This window comes from Fragaria vesca, linkage group LG6 (assembly GCF_000184155.1).
Source record: "Fragaria vesca subsp. vesca linkage group LG6, FraVesHawaii_1.0, whole genome shotgun sequence".
In the NCBI taxonomy this organism is placed as follows: Eukaryota; Viridiplantae; Streptophyta; class Magnoliopsida; order Rosales; family Rosaceae; genus Fragaria; species Fragaria vesca.
In genome coordinates, this window is record NC_020496.1 from 18,095,801 (window position 1) to 18,114,790 (window position 18,990).

At 39.8% G+C, this 18,990-nt stretch overlaps 1 protein-coding gene across 1 annotated transcript; it reads left to right on the forward strand.

Moving 5' to 3' along the window:
- The first annotated feature begins 810 nt into the window (after positions 1-810).
- On the forward strand, positions 811-4,186 carry LOC101305278 (U-box domain-containing protein 4-like). The gene is made up of 2 exons (XM_004303282.1): positions 811-1,229; positions 3,149-4,186. The coding sequence occupies exons 1-2, from the start codon at positions 970-972 to the stop codon at positions 3,999-4,001; spliced, it is 1,113 nt and encodes a 370-aa protein (XP_004303330.1). The 5' UTR covers positions 811-969; the 3' UTR covers positions 4,002-4,186.
- The last annotated feature ends 14,804 nt before the right edge of the window (positions 4,187-18,990 follow it).

Below are 18,990 nucleotides of genomic sequence, written 5' to 3' on the forward strand. Positions count from 1 at the left end.
CATAATGGATGTTGAAAAACAAAAAGGGAAAAAAAAACAAAGAATGAGAGGTCTATTGAGTGAATAAAAGGTAATTAATTGATTGAAATATATGTCAATAAATAACTAAGGTTATGTTAGGAATTTGAAATGAGGTTTAGTGAGAAAATTCTTATATTAAAAAGTAAAAGGGAGGTGTAGAGAGAATGAGAGGTATAGTAAACAAATTTGAAAGTCTCAATAACCACACTCTTAGATGAAAAGTTAAAAAAAAAAAAATCATGGGAAGTTGGTGTCGCATCGCACCACCTAAAATCCTTCAAAACCCTTTAAATCCTAAAATCCCAAATCAACTAAAAGCCCTAATTGCTTTCAAATCCGTTTCAACTCCTTACCCAAAAAACGTGGAGGTGGAGCATGTATATATAACATGCTAGGCTTTAATACGTGAATGAAAACGGAGACAAAGTGACTCAGAAGAAGATGATGATCAACATGTAGTTTGATTATATCTGTTTTTACTTTGAAATGAATATTATGTGGGAAACGGTGAGATGAACTTGTACTCAAAAATATGATGTAGGAAACGGTGAAACAAAGAAACTAACGATTATCAAAGGGGCAAAATTAACAGTTCATGAGAACAAATTGGATGTTGAGGTGTGTTTAGCAAAAATAGAGATGTAACTAGAACCACCATAAAGTAGCTTACTTGGTTACCGACGGTTTTAGTATGTGTAAACTGTAGTAGTTCGCTTTTCTGTTTGATTGGTCGCAGAAGGGAGTCTAGTGGATATTTTATGTTGGTGTGGTGAATAGAGTCTAGAGAGAGAGAGCCTATGATGGGTGGACAAGCCTGTGTAGAGGACAAGTTGCTATCCAACAAAACCTTTCTAACTGTTGCTTAACGCCAACCCTACTCCTCTTCCCCTCACAGATTATTCTCTTGTCTCTCTTAAATCTTCCCTTCCTTCCTCTCGCAACAAGCTAATGGAAGCCCACTCATCATCTTCATCCGACGGTGGTCTAAGCGTCCGTCGGGCTTTGCAACTAATCCAATCCGACGACCAAGCTCTGAAGCTGCAGGGCGCCCAGGAAATTCGACGCCTCACCAAGACCTCGCAGAGGTGTCGGCGCCAACTTTCCGGCTCGGTGGGCTCACTCGTCTCCATGCTCCGAGTTCACGACTCGCCTCAGTCTCATCAGTCTGCCCTCCTCGCTCTCCTCAACCTCGCCGTCAAAGATGAGACGTACGTGTTTTTTTTCATTGTCTTTAATTTCTCGGAAATTGGTGACCAATTGATATTTTCTTCCTGGGAATTTGTCAATGAATGAAATTCCCAGGAATCAAATTATTTATTTTCACTTTTGTATTTCTTTGGGTTGCTGAGACAAATGGTAGCAAAGCAACTTCGCTCCGATTTCGTTTAGAACCAGTAGCGGGTTAGATTAGCAGCTCAATAACGTTGATTTTCTGCCAGAAAATATATTTGATAGATTGGCTCAAGATCTGATCAGAAAAGAAATGGAACGAAATATAACTTTAGTTATGGTTATTTGGTACTTATCGAGATTATAATTCTCAGGTTTGTCCTAGTGTATATTTAATTGCGTAGAAAATATGTATATATATATATATATATATATTATCTATAGTTCGATACACGTATACGCCTAGAATATGCTAGGAAGTGTATATTGGTCTTCCTATGACAAATATTTGGCGCCTGCCAAAGACTAAAGTTAAATTAATGAAAATTCCTTTTGTATTACTAGCAAAAGGCATTAAGGGACGAGTGGAAGGGAGATACAGGATGCTTGCTTACATAAGAATTTTTCTTGTGATAGACTTGTTTAGAAAGGAATTGGATGCCCATAGGATTTGAGGGTGGTTGCCCTTTTTTGGGTTTCTTACTCCATCTTTTTCCTTTTTTCTTTCAATCTTGCCTGTCAAGTTATCATATTAAAATGAAGCAATTTTGTTTGGTGAGGACTGAGGAAGAGGTACCTAACAGAATTGCAAAGAACATCATCTGGGGTCCTCTTCTTTTTTCTAAACGTTTCTTGATTTTTTTTCTTCTTTTCTGCATGTGTATTTGTTACTTAGGGAAATTCTACAATACTTTAATACATGATATGCATCAACCCTATCCTAAATTTGTATAATGATGTCCTCAAAGTAATAATCTTAGTCCTCGAAGTTGTAATGTGAGTCAACATTAGTCCTCAAGTGGTAAAATGAGTTCTTAAAGTGGTAGTTGATTGTTGAATCCTCAAATTTGCATCAACTTTTATTATTATTATTTTTTTTTATCACTTTGAGGACTCAATTACTACTTTAAGCACACACTTTACCACTTTGAGGACTAATGTTATAACTAATGCTTTTTACAATTGTAAGCACTTATGTTACAATTTTGAGGACTCATTTTACAATAAAGTTGATGCATGTCATGTATTAAGTATTAACACACCATAGCTTTACCCGCTTACTTAATATTTTATGTAATTCAAAAATTGATAATTATTTTTCTATTCTTCTTTAACAACCAAATGCGATCCATTCAATCTGAAAATAGGGTTATCCTTCAAAGTAATTGGGATGAAAATTTTGCCATGAGATTATCAAGTTATATCAGGCCACATGTAGTTTAAGACTCTTTACATTGACTTTCCCATTGGACCTGTGCCTTGTGGCTGGAAATTTTATGGCAACAAACTCATCACATTGACTTTCTCATTGCCTCATCACAAACTCATCATATTTGTTGCTTGTCTGTAAAACTTAACAGTGCTGGTCTTACTTTGTAGCTGCTACATGAATTTTTACGGTAATTTATTCTAGTCCGGAGAAGATTAGTTCTTTGTGTTCAAGTGCATAGTTGTGTACTAATGCTGTCTTGCTCCTTTTGGTGCCTCTGTTTAGTCTGTTGTAAAATGACCATAACCAACTAGATAATTCGTAAGTTGGATATCTTGATATCGTTGTAAGCTGAGTATCAACGGGACCAATACTTATCGCAATGGGTTCAAGTGAAAATGATAAATTTACTTTCTCTGTTCCTTTGTTTTGCTTGAGATTAATTTTTAGTTGCATTGTTTTTCTTATGGGGGTAATAATTATGTAGCGTTCTTGATGTATTTCTAATTATGTTATTTGATCTTACAGGAACAAAATAAAGATTGTGGAAGCTGGTGCTTTAGAACCCATTATTACTTTCCTTCACTCAGAAGATTCCAATCTGCAGGAGTATGCTACTGCATCTCTGCTCACCTTATCAGCTTCTGCCTCCAACAAGCCTTTCATTGGTGCCTCTGGTTCCATTCCTCTTCTTGTTGAAATCCTTAGACATGGAAGCCCACAAGCCAAAGTTGATTCTGTTATGGCTCTTTCCAATCTTTCAACCTACCCAATCAACCTTAGTATCATTCTTGAAGCGAAACTATTCCCTTGTATAGTTACTTTGTTAAAAACCTGCAAAAAATCTTCAAAGACAGCTGAAAAATGCTGTGCTCTGATAGAATCTTTAGTGGCCTTTGATGAGGGCAGAACTGCCTTGACATCCGAAGAAGGTGGAGTGCTTTCAGTTATTGAGGTGCTTGAAAGTGGATCACTTCAAAGTCGAGAGCACGCTGTTGGTGCTCTTTTAACAATGTGTCAAAGTGACCGATCCAAATATAGAGAGGCACTTCTTAAAGAAGGGGTAATCCCTGGACTTCTTGAGCTCACTGTTCAAGGAACAGCCAAGTCCCAGTCAAAAGCACAGACACTTTTGCGGTTACTGAGGGAGTCCCCATACCCACGATCTGAGCTTGAACCAGACACACTGGAGAATATTGTGTGCAACATTATCTCTCAAATTGATGGTGATGATCAGTCAGGCAAAGCAAAGAAGATGCTAGCCGAGATGGTTCAAGTTAGCATGGAACAGAGCTTGAGACATTTACAGCAAAGGGCTCTGGTATGCACACCAACTGATCTCCCTATCAGTACTTGTACATCTGAGGTTTCTTTAAAATGACTATTTTGGTTAGTCAGATTAGCTTTTGTTAGATGGTGTGTACCACGAGATAAAAAAAAGCAAAAAAAGCAAGGAAAAATGATATGGTAATGATGATGCCAGTCCAGGCCATTGTTGTGATGTCGGGTGATTGGTATGTAAGTGGGAGGTTGTGAGTTCAACTCACGCAGTTGTAATTTACCTGATAAAAAAAAATAATGATGCCAATCCAGGCCATTGTTGTGGTGTCGGGTGATTGGTATGTTTCAATAAATTGGAATCATGTATGAGGTTGATAGACCATTATAGTTCTGTAAAGAAAATGTTCTATTTCAGAATGTAATTTCTTAGGGGAGCCAGTGAGATGCAATAGTGTAACAGGAAAATAAACTATATGCTTAAAACAAAACCGGTCCAGGCTGTTGTGTGATGTCGAGCGACTGGTAACTCAATAAACTGGAGAATGCATGAGGAATTTTAATAGTTGGTTCGTAAAGAATACTGTTGTATCTCTACTACCTGCATGTCATATGTTGGTTTCTTAGTAAATTAGACTAGCATTGATTTTCGAAAGAGTTTTCTTCACCAATTGTCCGTTAATTATAGTGTACATACCAATGTGAACCCCAACTTTCATTCATACCAATGTAGTACCTGAACTTCATTTTCGCTCTCAAGATAGTACTTTCGTTAAATTTTTTAACTATTCGGTTAACAAAAAAGGGTAAAAATGTCTTTTACTCTATATATATAGACACACACACACACACTTTACTCAAGAAGACTAAAACTTACCATCCTAGGAACTAGCCTTCAACATGCCACTATTTCATCTAACGACTTCATGTCTAGATGGTTACTAATTTGGCGGAATCACTACTGTCTTAGCATTAGAAAATCTTAGTTCTTAGAAGCAAAGTATTTATAAAATAAAAACACAAAGCAAACTTAAATATGCATAAATTAACTAAATTTTTTTGTGACAAAATGATGGGCACAAGATAGAATTTATTTATTCCAACATAAACTCAAGTACAAATACAAAACCCAGAGTCTCACTCTAGGGATTAAATTCAGTTTACCCCTTTAAACTTTAAGGCTAAATTCAGTTTGGTCCATGAAATTTTTTGTTAATCATGATGGTCCTTAAACTTTCAATTTTCATTGATCTTCTCTAAATTTCGAGTCTAAACATGACATCACAGGCTGAGTTGGCCCCCCATCTTTTTGACTGGGGCCTACAACTTAGACACAATGTCTAAACAACCCTCCGCTCATAAACTCTATCCCTAAAACTCAGATCTCTTCATTGCTATGCTCAACCTCGATCATGAGGGCAACCTCACTCTTCTCACCATATCTTCACTTACAAGATCCCAGACATCTAGAACATAAGTGTTAGAAACTACTTTCAGAAAAAACAAAAATTGTTAGAATCATATTGATCAGACCAACCTAAGCCGCAAAACGGATCTCATAAAGCAAAACAAATATCAAAATATTGAAGCAGCCAACGCGTTCATATATATATGAACACACAGAGAGAGATACAAATGATCTTCACGACATATTAGAACCTAGAATTGAAGTGGTGAAAAGGATGTCATTTTGGTGAAATTCACGATAGTACCCTCTCCCTTGTTGCTGGCCCCTTCCTCTTCATCTTTTTTGTTAGCAAGTACTCCCCCCACACCCCAACACAGAGAGTAGCCTCCGCCACCAAACTTAGCTAGAGTAGCCGTCGCCACCAAACCCATAAAAGATGAAGAGGAACAGATGTCAGGACCCACTCCGAATTTCACCCTGAAACCCAAAGTAAATCTTGCGGGTCCACCTCCAAGGAAAGTTTTACCGAAAATTCGGCATAACCTCCCTTGAAAATGAAGATCCCGAACCTGAAAAATCCAGATCAACACTTGTATAAATTCCAACTCCAACCTTATAATTAAATTCTTGGAGCCTTCGTGCTTCCCAAATTCACAACACCTCTCAATTTATTTACTAATCTAATAGTAAATCCATAACTAACAATTCATAGGTTCAGAGAAATTCTAATAGTGAAGGGAGGAAACAAAAATTATACAAATGAGCGGAAGCTATACTATTGACTATGCCTCGACTCTAGGTACGCCTGACCTCAACTATGCTAACCTGCAAACTGGGCATTTAAAACCGAAGGGCCCAGTGGAGAAGCAATTTGAAAAACGGTAGAGTGAGTGGACAAAAATAAAGTTTAAAAGAAAAGTAATTATAAAAGTCTTTATGCTTTCCCAAATTTATCCCTTTAGGAAAACTGCGTTGCATGCAATAAATTAACCTAGAAATTGGCAATACTGAAGTACGCGACTAGCCCCGCTAGTCTCCAATACTCTATGATATTCAGCCTCACAGGCTCTATTATATAAGTATGTATTTACACACGTCCATACCTCCTATATGAATTTAAAAATTAATATAGGGCTACGACGCTCGCGTTCCATGCTCACGTCACACCATAATGGTGGCGGTTATTCGCTGCGCCATTAAGACGGACAGACCGGTGTATATACGTGCCCCTACCCCCTATAAGAATTTATACATTCATATAAAGCTACGACGCTTGTGTCCCACGCTCACGTCACAACATAATGGTGGCTAATCGCTACACCATTATGGCGGACAGACACGTATAGATAACTAGCAATTATATACGTACTTTTTATAAACATAAATATATATCTCCACCGAAAATCCTATTTTCGATAACTCTCCAAATTAAAGAAAATTACCAATTATAAAAGAAGCAATATGTAAACGACTCCACCGAAAATCTCATTTTCGATAATTCTCAAAATAGCGAAGTTAACAAATAAAACAAGAATATTTACTTCTGAAAATAACTTCGCAGAATATAACTCACGAGAGGAAAAATAATTCCACAATTACTAATTCAAAAAAATAAAATCAACCATTAAATGTAGAATCATTGCATGCAAACAAACATCCACTCACAGGTTAAGCCTAAGCCTTCCAATGCTTGGAATACTCCTCGAGCGCTGCCTCCAATTATTCACATTCACTAGTCAATCCCACTTCTGAAGATAAACAGAAGAATAAATCGGTCAGACCGGACTCTGTAATAATCATCGACTTGACTTCTTCCTGGTTTGATTAGGATTTCCTAGGTTGACCAGGATTGACAATTATTTGCCTAAGGTTGACCAGTTTACTACATTTCCATAATTGGAAAGCTTCCTAATAGGGAAGTTTCCTAAAATAGAAACTTTCCGAATATGGCAGGTTTTCTTAAATCGTAAACTACAATTTAAATGAAAAGGAAAGTCAACAAGTTACCTTTACGGATTCTGCCGGAACTATTGACTCGTCGGAAACCCGTCGAATTTCGGCGATTTGCCGGAATTTCACCATAGCTTCCTCGTATAGCCCAAACTCTAAGTTATCGACATACAAACAACCACACCATTTTAGTTCAGTTAAATCTCAAACTATTGAAGGAATTTACATTCCTATCCTTGATGATGTGTCTTGACCGAATCTTTTCCTTATTAGACTAGAATATCGCTTAGATATCTATCCATGATTTACAGGGATTCTCGATGTAATGCTTATATAAAGGCCAATCTATCAATGAATGAGGAGATATTTTCTCTCGTATTCACATACTCTTAAACATGTTATCAGACTTGGTGCTCTTACCAAGCTTTACTAATAGCCCCTCCATAAAAAAAAAAAAAAAAAAAAAAACCTTAAAAACCCAAAACCCTAAGATCGGGCAGCTTTGTTTTTCCTGATTTCCCACCAAAATTTTGACTGCCCTCGGCCGGAATTTTATATCCCCAGAAAGCTCTCTCCGTCCCAGATCCATTGCCGTCGGCCTCACCCCAAGAACCGGCCAGAAAGTCTTCGAACCGGCCACCGGAAGATTCCAGACCGCCGCTACTACCGACCACCGGTTCACCGCCTTCCGTCCTTCGATCAACCTGAATTTTTGACAGCAGCTTCCCCATCCAGAGCTGCTCCTCCTGTCAAATTGTCAGCCCCAAACTGGAAGCAAAAGTAGGCGAAAATTTGTTTCTCCTCTCAACAGCCTGTAGAATCTGAAAATTCCAAGATTGCTCGCCTTCCAAGCAAGTCCAGAAGGGCTCCTACTCCTCGGCCGACACCCACAACTGACCTCAACTCATCAGAGGTAACTTTAAATTAAAGTTGTTGCTTTCAAAATTTAAATTTTTCGGGCTTAGAAGCCTTCATCCTTCTATCCCCTCTCTATGACGGGATTGGGTTTTGGGGGAGGGGGGGGGGGGGGGGGGGAGGGGGGTTATAGGGTACGACTGCGATTACCTGTCGTTGCGACAACTGTGAGCGTTGCCTACAAGGGAAGAATCGATTGTTGGGATTATGCGTCACCTGTGTTCATTTGTATCAATTTTATGACCACATCATTGGTTCACTAATTCCAATCCCCTTGTCTTTTGTAGATGACTGCGCCTCCAAGGCCTGAGTTTGAGATCCTCGATGTACGAGGCAATAATTACCTTCAATGGGCATCCGATGTTACACGATTGTTCGTCAGAAAAGGATTTACTTACACTATTTTTCCTCCTGATGGCCCAGATGCAGTTCCCAGTGAGATGATCAAAGCCCAAGCCCTCATGTTCCTGAGGCGTCATATCCATAAGGAATTGAAGATGCAATATCTGATGATAATGGATCCTAAAGAACTGTGGGACGACTTGAAGCTCCGCTTTGATTACGTACATGATGTACAATTTCCAGCGTTGCCCGTAGGATGGCAAACCATCCGCCAACCTCTATTGCATTCAACTCAGCTCAATGGTCTTCCTTGCTTTCATTGTGGCTCCAATGCCCATATGCACGAAGATTGTCGTGCCAGCGAGGATGCTAGAGATACCTACAGAAGACACAAGCAATACTTGGCTCAAGAAGCTAACTTTAATGGGGGAGATGACATTGGTGCTGAGCCTTCCACCAATCTCACCATAGTAGATTTCGAAGCTAAGAAGCGAGCTAGTCCTGTGCATTTGGATGCTGCGGATTTTGATTAAACTCTTTTGATTAGATGTTTTTTCTCTGCTATTTTCTGTTTGGCACTTGTTTAGCCACAGTTATTTTTCGACTTTTCAGTTAGTTTTTATGGAATTAGACATCCTTTGTTGTATTTTTCAGTTGGCATTAATAAAATCTCTCCTTTATGTTCAAATGTGTTGAATGGATTGAGAATTTATTCCCTTATGAATGGTTCAAATTGCACAAAGCTATAAGCTTCATTACATGGCAAATATTCTAAATCCACATGTTTTTGTGGTCTTACAATTGGTTATGGCATAAAGAATGACAAAACATATGCAAAAATTGCGAAAAACGGTGAAAAAAAAAAAAACACTAAGGCAGCAAACTGTCGTGTTTTGGCACCGCCCAAGCACCCCGCCACGCCTGAGCGTGCGCTCCTAGGCACCTGCCGCACCCGAGAGTGCGTGCCTAGGTACCCTTGCCTCACCTCAAGGTGCGAGGATGGCGCCCTGCCGGAGCAAAGGGTGCGTGCCCTGTCACACCCCGGTTCTTAAGTTATTTTACGGTTATTTACTTTGGTATTATTTTGGTCTTTTACCGTGTTAAGTAACCGTTTATCACTTAAGGACCCTAGAGTTGACTTTTTCTTGTGTTTGGAATTTGGGAAAACTTTCTTCATAAAAGTCGTAGAGGACGTTATTACGAGTTCGTAGACATGTTATGTGTTAAAATCGGAATTAGCATGAAAAAGTTATGATTTAAAAGAGTAATTTTTGGAGATGGTAAAAATGTGGTAAAAAAATGTAGTGGGTGTAATTTTTTTCAGTTGGGTTATTGCTGGGCCAGCTGAGGAGTAGCCCAACGACCCCCCCCCCTCCTCCATTTCTCTCTTCTCCTCTTCCTGCTCTCTCTTTTCTCCCGTGAGTTCCCTAGCCCTCTTTTTTGCTGGTTTTTTTTCAGCGTGGTCTGCCACCGTCCGGCCAGCCACTAGCTGCTAGCCCACCCTAGTTTTGACCCCCATCACCTCCTCTCTCTCCCCGGCCTAGTCGAGCCGTTAGCCCGCCGGAAGAGGAGAAAACTCGCCGGAGACGCCGGGAAGCTTTTTGCCGGAAATCCCACCTCTGGCCACCATAGGTCGGAATCTTTGGCTCATCTTGTAGCCCTCATCAAGGTGAGTATTCCCTCAAAAGGAATTAGTCTATTTCGTTGTTGTTATGGAGAAATGTATAATTGAAGTTTTTAGGGATTTATGGAAGTTTTGATTCGTTTGCCCTAGTTAGCCTTAGAAATGGACTAAGTGCTAGTTTTGAATGTTGTTGAGCATGATGAGAGGAATATTCTGTGAAAATTTGAGAAGCATTAGAGGTCGCCGGAAAACGGCTGCCGGTCGCCACCGCCCCTTAGGGGCAGTTTTTCATGCTTTTTGGGTTTGTTTTAATGAGAGGAGTTTAATGAAGTATAGTTTGGAATTTTTGGAGGAGATTTGATAAGGTTTAGGATTTATCTATGATTAAGGATTTGGGCGGTTATTCGAATGGAAATCCGTCAGTTGGTTTAGTAGGTTTTAAAGTCTAAAAATGTTAAATTAAGGCTTTCGGTAAGTGCGGAGTAATGTGAACCTTATTAGGTAAAATTTGGAGAAGTTGGGCAAGAGAAATGAAATTATAGGCTTCCTTTTTATTTCGGGAATTTTATTAAAGTTTTGTCCTGGTTTGGAGGCTTAATGATTATTTATTGTTCAGGACGTGAGGAGGATCATTTGGAGGAAGCCTCGGGCCGTCGGCAAGCATAGCCGAGCACTGTGAGTGGACCTTTGATTTTAATATCATGCATGCGCTAAAGTTATTTAATTTCAAAGGCATTTGGAGATATAATAATTTGTTGGATTATCGAGTTCCACTTATTTTTTTCCGGAACTCTCTTGCTAATTTTAGTTGACACGTGGGACGTGTCAAGTGTTTTATATTATTTCCATGTACAGTTGGGAACTGTACTGTGCGTTATGAGTTTATTATAATTTATTTGGGGAAGTGTGGATCTTTATATTTTAATATTGTACTTCACCATAAAAGGGTTTATATATAGATTATTGCTAGCTAACCTTATTAGCGGTCCTCATCATATGTGAGTCGCTATTATAGTCTTATTAGCGGTTCTCATCATATGTGAGTAGAGCGCTTAGCGTGGGACGCTATTATAGCCTGGGAGGCAACCGATCGGTATATATATATATATATTTATTGTTAGCTAGCCATTATTTTAGCGGTCCTCATCATATGAGAGTTGAGCGCTTAGCGTGGGACGCTATTATAACTTTTTTAAGCGGTCCTCATCCTATGTGAGTAGAGCGCTTAGCGTGGGACGCTATTTATAGCCTGGGAGCTCATTATTATGGTGAAACATTTTCCCTATTTTTATTGATTTATTGGGAACCAATGGGATTGGTTCATTAGTTTTGTCTATAATTATTTTCGGAAAGATTTCCAAGAATGGCATGCATAAAATAAATATTTTCTCAATGGAAAATATGGGAAAAGCGTTAAATTGATTTCAATGCTCTATCATTAAGTCCGTATTTTTATTATTTATTTTGTCCACTCACTCTAACGTTTTAAATGCTTTCCCCTGGGCCTTTCGTTTTAAATGCCCAGTGTGCAGAGTTCTGTTCGGCGAGGGTAGGAGGCGAGTCATATTTCCCACCTCATCCAGTTTTCTCTCATAGGTTACTAGTTAACCTACCTATGTATTTTCTTCTTTCCTAGTAGTTGCTCTGATAACTTTAGGATGTTTTAAGTGTTGTTGTTGTTGTTAATGTTGCGAGTTAAGAGCTTATGACTCCACCTATGAGTGTTGAAAAAGGTTTATTTGACATGTTATATGAGGGATTAAATTCATGAAATTATTTCGATTTATTATGTTGGTTGAGGTGGTGGATGTTTATTTGGGGGAGCGGATGGCTCCAGAAGACGTGGATTGAATTGTTTTAGAAGTGTTTGGGTTTTGGTGATTTTTTCTTCCAGGTAGGGTTACTCATTTTCAATGGAAGTTATGCCAAAATTTTGGTAGAATTTCCCTTGAGGTGGGTCCCGCAAGGTTTATTCCGGATTTCAAGGGGAAATCCGGGGTAGATCCTGACATGCCCAGGCGCCTTGATGCGCCCCGGTCGCGCCATGCTGCACTGCTGGGTGCTGTTGTGCGTCGCTGTGCCCCGGCCGCGCCTTGCCGCCCCCCTGCGCGCTGCTGGGTGCTGCCGCACGTCGCTGTGCCCGGGTAACGCCCTGTCGTGCCCCTGTTGCGCCCTTGCGCGCTGCAGCGCACAGACCGCGCCCCGGATGAGCCTTTAACGCGCCCCTGCCTACCGCCTCGCACTCCCGCACCCCTGCGCGTCTCCGCGCGCTGACAGGCCCTCGGCCGCGCCCAGCCGAGCCCCTGTGAGCCCCTAGCGGGCTTCTGCCTTCTGTCAGCGCTGTAAGCGCACGTCCAGCGCATTTTTGGTGTTGCTGCCGAGCCTCTAGGTCGGCCATATGCTATGACTTCATGAAAATGATTTTCATGCCATGTAATTGCACTCATTCGGGTTCCAACTTGGTTTAAATTCCTGATCAACCTCTCTATGTTTAATTAGAGTGTTCGCCTTGTCTTGATTCAAGACTAATTAATTTCACATATTTGTGTAGATGTCTCGTGGCGAAATTGAGTGTCTAGCTGACAGTGGGACTACCCACACTATTCTGAGGAATAGGCTGTTATTTACGGACTTCGTGCCTCACGTATCCTAAGTGACAACCATGATTGGTTCCTCGCTTGTAATTCAAGGCAGAGGCAATGCGCGGTTCTTGTTTCCAAATGGCACAATGATACATGTCACTGACGCGCTTTACGCGCCTTAGGCTAATCGAACCTTGCTATCATTTAGGGACATACGTGCCAACGGATTTCACCTGGAAACGTTCAAAGAGAATGGACAAGAGTTTTTGTTTATTACCTCTAATGACTGCGGCCATAAACGCATCTTAGAGAAGCTCAAGAGTCAATGAAGTGGGTTGTATCTGATAACCATCAGGATTATTGAATCCTATGCTATTTCTCGCAGTTTTTGCGACTCTGACTCTTACAAGCTTTAGCATGACCGTTTGGGACATCCCGGACGCGACATGATGATCCGAATTCTCAAGAATTCACATGGACATCCATTTTTCCGAGCACTTAGCGTGTTGGAGCTCGTCCTTCCACAGAAATAGGTGATGCGGCCATGCATGATGCACCTGCCATAGGCTCAGCCTCCAAGGCCATTGCCGAGACTCCAAATGCCTCTATGGCTATCTCGAATGCTCACTGCTCATTTTGCAAAGCTTGTTCACTAGCCAAATTGAATGCAAGACCATCTTTTGCTAGTGATTCTAAACAAAACATTCCATTCCTACAAAGAATTCAAGGTGATATTTATGGACCTATCAAACCAGAGTGCGGGCTATTTAGATATTTCATAGTTTGGTTGATGCATCAATGCGTTGGTCACACGTTGCTTTGCTATCCACAAGAAATGTTGCATTTGCTAAACTCCTAGCTCAGATTATTAAGCTCCGGGCTCACCACCCTGATCATCCAATCAAGTCTATTCGATTGGACAATGTTGGAGAGTTTATATCTAAATCTTTTGACGACTATTGCATGTCTATCTGGAGTGAAGTAGAACATCCCGTACCTCATGTGCATTCACAAAATGGTCTTGCAGAAGCTACAATTAAGCGCTTACAATTGATTGCACGGGCCTTGGTGATGTGCACCAACTTGCTTGTTTCTGCCTGGGGTTATGCAATTTTGCATGCAGCTGTACTTATTCGTTTTAGACCCATTGCAACCCAACCATTTAGTGCGTACCAGTTGGTAACTAGATATGAGCCTGACATTCACACTTACGCATATTTGGTTATGCGTTTTATGTGCCTATTACGCCTCCACTGCATACTAAGATGGGTCCTTAAAGACGATTAGGTATTTATGTTGGTTATCAACATCCTATGATTGTCCGCTATTTAGAACCTTTGACATGAGATCTCTTTACGGCGAGATTCGTAGATTGTCGCTTTGATGAGACATTCTTCCCGCCGTTAGGGGGAGACATGACAGTTTCCGTTCCAACTGATGCCAAGAATTAACGTGGTCTGACCCGACTATGTCTCATTATGATCTCCGCACTTCTGACAATGATTTAGAAGTTCAGTGTATTCTCGATCTACCATAGCACCAACTTGCATCTATGAAGACAATGCGGCATGCATTGAACAAATGAAGTTGGGATTCATCAAGGGTGATAATACTAAGCATATCTCACCTAAGTTCTTCTACAATCAACACCAACAACAACTTTTGAATATCCAGGTGAACCAAGTGAGTTCCGAGGATAATGTAGCAGATTTGTTTACCAAGTCTCTACCCAAATCTACTCTTGAGAAGCATGTGAAAAGTATTGGTATGCGTCGCTTATCTAAACTCCATAAATGATTTAATTATCAGGGGGAGTTGATTGTGTAGACATCAGGGGGAGTCTACGTCACATGTTTTGCATTCAAGTTGTAGTTGGCGCGTTGTGCTCTTTTTCCCTTCGACCAAGTCTTTTGTTTTTTTACCCAAGAGGTTTTTGTTTTACTTAGCAAGGTTTTTACCGAGGCAACGTTCATGCGCCATGTGATTTTGGTATGCGACACAAGGGGAGTGTTGAAGGAATTTACATTCCTATTCTTGATGATGTGTCTTGACTGAATCTTCTCCTTATTAGACTAGAATATCTCTTAGATATCTATCCCTGATTTACAGGGATTCTCTATGGAATGCCTATATAAAGGCCAATCTATCAATGAATGAGCAGACCTTTTCTCTCGTATTCAATACTCTTAAACACAAACAACCAAGTACGATCAACACAGGAGCAACATAATAGCTAAAACTCAGAGTTTACCTCAGCCTTACCCAAATCGAAGAACCAGCAAAAGAACACAAACTCTACCCTCACCGGAAAGTAAATGCTAACCCATGTCTCGATCAGAAAAGTACCAATTGCTCCCTAAAACTTTTCAATGCTTCGTCTGGGCTCCGCCAGGGAACCATAACACTCGCCAGAGATCGAACACTCGCCAGAAACCCAAAACACGCACGTTGCCGGAGGTAGGAACTCAAAAACCAGAAAACACAGAAAAGAGGGAGTTTAGAATTAGGGCTCGATTCGAACACGCAAGGCCACAAAATTGAAGAGGAGGAAGAGAGGAACAGAAGACTCACCATGGCTGGGAGGATTGATGATCGTAGCAACGAGTTTCACCAGAAAATGGTGACGTGCAGAGAAAAAGGAATTTTAACATTAGAGCTTGATTTGAAGAATAAGCAACCCAGAAAGGAAAGTAAGGAGAAGACAGGCAAAAACCTACCCTTCTAAACTTGAACCACCGTCCGGCTCGCTGGATTTCTTCGAGGACAGTCGTCCTCCTCCTCAACCGATATGTATCAAACATGCTTGCACGAGATTTTTAAGGACAAAATCAGGGAGAAGAGAAGAAGAGGAGGAGAATGGTGGTGGTCTCGTCGTCTGGAGTGGCCAGATTCGGCTACATTGGTCGAAGAAGATGGTGGCAGCGGAGGGAGAACAGAGGAGGAAAGAGAGAGAGAGAGACGGTCAATGCCCGAATTGGGTTTTTGACCAAAGTCAACCACCTCTCATCCTTTTACATTTAATCTAACGACCAAGATCAAAACCCTAACTGATTCGACGGCCAAGATTAAATGAGCTATTTTCTAATTTTAGAAAATTAATTTCTTTTTACCAAACTTCGATAAATCGTAGAAAATAGCTTAAACCTTTGAAAAATAATCCGAAGACATCGGTGAACTCGTGTCAGCGCGTACTACGACATCGGGGCCTTAAGAGAAGAATTTAACATTTTGAGAAAAACTCGAAAATAAACTCAAATGTTAACTGACTAGGTTACCGAGCACGATTAAATTCCTCAGTACATCGTAGAAAACCAGTTAAATTGGTAAAATTAGGTTCTGGGTGTTACAATAGAGATGGGCATAAGGGTGAGATGGGCTGTAAGATTGCGAATGATACATAGAGGAGAAGAGAGATGTTGGGAAAAATGATAATAGAAAGAGGTTCAAAGAAAGAGAGAGGAAAAATTCTAATTTTTTGAGATATAATATGGGGTTTATTCTTTATTATTTGCTAAAATTAATTTTAGGGTTTCATCAGTAAATGTCCATTATACCCTGCTAAGATATTGAAAATCTGAATCATGTCGGGGACAACTCAGCATGTGACGTCATGTTTAAAGTCAAACTCGAAATTTAGAGACGTTTGATGGAAATTGAAAGTTCAAGGACCATCATGATTAAAAAAAAAGTTCAGGGACCAAATTTTACCCTCAAAGTTTGAGGGGGTAAACTGAAACATAGTAAGCACACTCTTGCAAAAAAGCACTCCACACTAGATGATTACAGAACACCACACAATAAGCACACTCTTATTTTGACTGTACTAGAATGATTGTATACTTGTTATCTTACTTCATGAGAAAGGTTGAGAGAACTTCTATCTCAAGTTTCTGATGTCTTTCTATTGACGACTAAGGCTCTTTATATAGGGAGCAGACTCCAAACTGAAATTAAAACTTATCTAAAACTAAGTGGACAACATGAGGAATCTTATCTTGATAAGATTTTAACTTACTTTTGAAAATGTAAAGTCTTTTGTTTTCATGTATCGGCTGCCACTAAGTTCTTATCAGAGAAAAAGTTATGTGTCTTGATGCGTGGGCAATCGTTCAACACTCCACTACCAGAAGAAAGGCTTTAGCCGACGAAAATAAAAAAACCAGGCCGACGAATTATTTTTTCGTCGACTAAAGTCCACGTTAGTCGACGAAATTTTCCTTCGTCGACTAATTAAAATTTTCGACAGCTATGGTCAACTGTAGCCGACGAAATCAAAATTTTGTCGGCTAAAGAAATTTTGTCGTCAGCTATAGTATGTGAACTTTAGCCGACGTCTATATAAAAGTTTAGCCAACGAAATATATAATTTCGTCGGCTAAAGTGCCTTATATTTGCAGATCTGGACAGCAGCTCATCTGGGAAAAAAAAACAGGAGAAAAGGTTTGGGTGTTGTCGAAATCTGTCCATAATTAGTTTGTGGAGCTATATATAGATACGTATATGTGTATATATGTTGATTTTGAGTTTTATTTGAGTTGATCGATTTTAGCCGACGAATTATAGTATATTTGTCGGCTAAAACCATCTTATTTGAACGAAAACAAGTCATAACTCGTCGGCTAAGATGCGGTTAGCCGAAGAATACCCTAATATTTCGTCGGTTAAACCCTAAACCTTAGCCGACGAATACCCTAATATACGACTTGTTGCGTCTCAACGATTTGACACTTTTTTCAGTTGAAGGTCCGGCCAAAATACGTAATTTAGATGGTCCAATGACCTTTTCAGTGTGTTTAGGGGTTTGACTTACAAGATTGACCGTCCGGATCGAGCCCTTAACCTTGTCGGATCAAGTTGAATTTTTTTCCCATACATGTATTTTATCATGATGGTCAGATCTGACGGTCGGATTTTCGTTTCTCAAGTTTGATCATCACAATCACAACATGCTTACTAATGTTGTATAACTTGTTTACCCAGTGTTAAGTAAATGTTCCGTTTCAAAAACAAACTATACGTAGAACCTTCAAACGCAAAAAGTCGTGAAATAAGATATGATCAGAATGGTGAAATTCGTCTACGGTTGAAAAATCACGGTATTCCGGTAAAGTCTCGGTGCCGATAGTTGCGGTCAATACAATTATGTATTCTTTCTCCCTATGGGTATCCCTATCTTCGGTGGTTATTTTCCGTAAAATTTTTATACGAGTTTTTGCGTCTCATCGATTTGAGACTATTTTCAGTTGAAGGTCCAGCCAAAATACGTAATTTAGATGGTCCAATGACCTTTTCCATGCGTTTAGGGATTTGACTTACGGGATTGACCGTCTGGATCGAGCCCTTAACCTGATCGGATCAAGTTGAATTTTTTTCCATACATGTATTTTATTATTATAGTAAGATCTGACGGTCGGATTTTAGTTTCTCAAGTTTGATCTGTACAATCACAACATGCCTATTAATGTTGTATAACTCGTTTACCGAGTGTAACGTAAATGTTCCGTTTCAAAAACAAACTATACGTAGAACCTTCAAACGTAAAAATCTCGTGAAATAAGATATGACCAGAATGGTGAAATACGTCTACGATTGAAAAATCACGGTATTCCGGTAAATTCTCGGTGCCAATAGTTGCGGTCAATGCAATTTTCTATTCTTTCTCCCTATGGGTAGCCCTATCTTCGGTGGTTATTTTTCGTAAAATTTTTATATGAATTGTTGCGTCTCATCGATTTGAGACTATTTTCAGTTGAAGGTCCGGCAAAAATACGTAATTTAGACGGTCCAATGACCTTTTTCGTTCGTTTAGGGATTTGACTTACGCGATTGACCGTCCGGATCGAACCCTTAACCTTGTCGGATCAAGTTAAATTTTTTCCCATAGATGTATTTTATCATGATGGTCAGATCTGCCGGTCGGATTTTCGTTTCTCAAGTTTGATCATCACAATCACAACATGCCTACTAATGTTGTATAACTTGTTTACCGAGTGTTACGTAAATGTTCCGTTTCAAAAACAAACTATACGTAGGACCTTCAAACGCAAAAAAGTCGTGAAATAAGATATGACCAGAATGGTGAAATCCGTCTACGATTGAAAAATCACGGTATTCCGGTAAAGTCTCGGTGCCGATAGTTGCGGTCAATACAATTTTCTATTCTTTCTCCCTATGGGTAGCCCTATCTTCGGTGGTTATTTTCCGTAAAATTTTTATACGACTTGTTGCGTCTCATTGATTTGAGACTATTTTCAGTTGAAGGTCTGGCAAA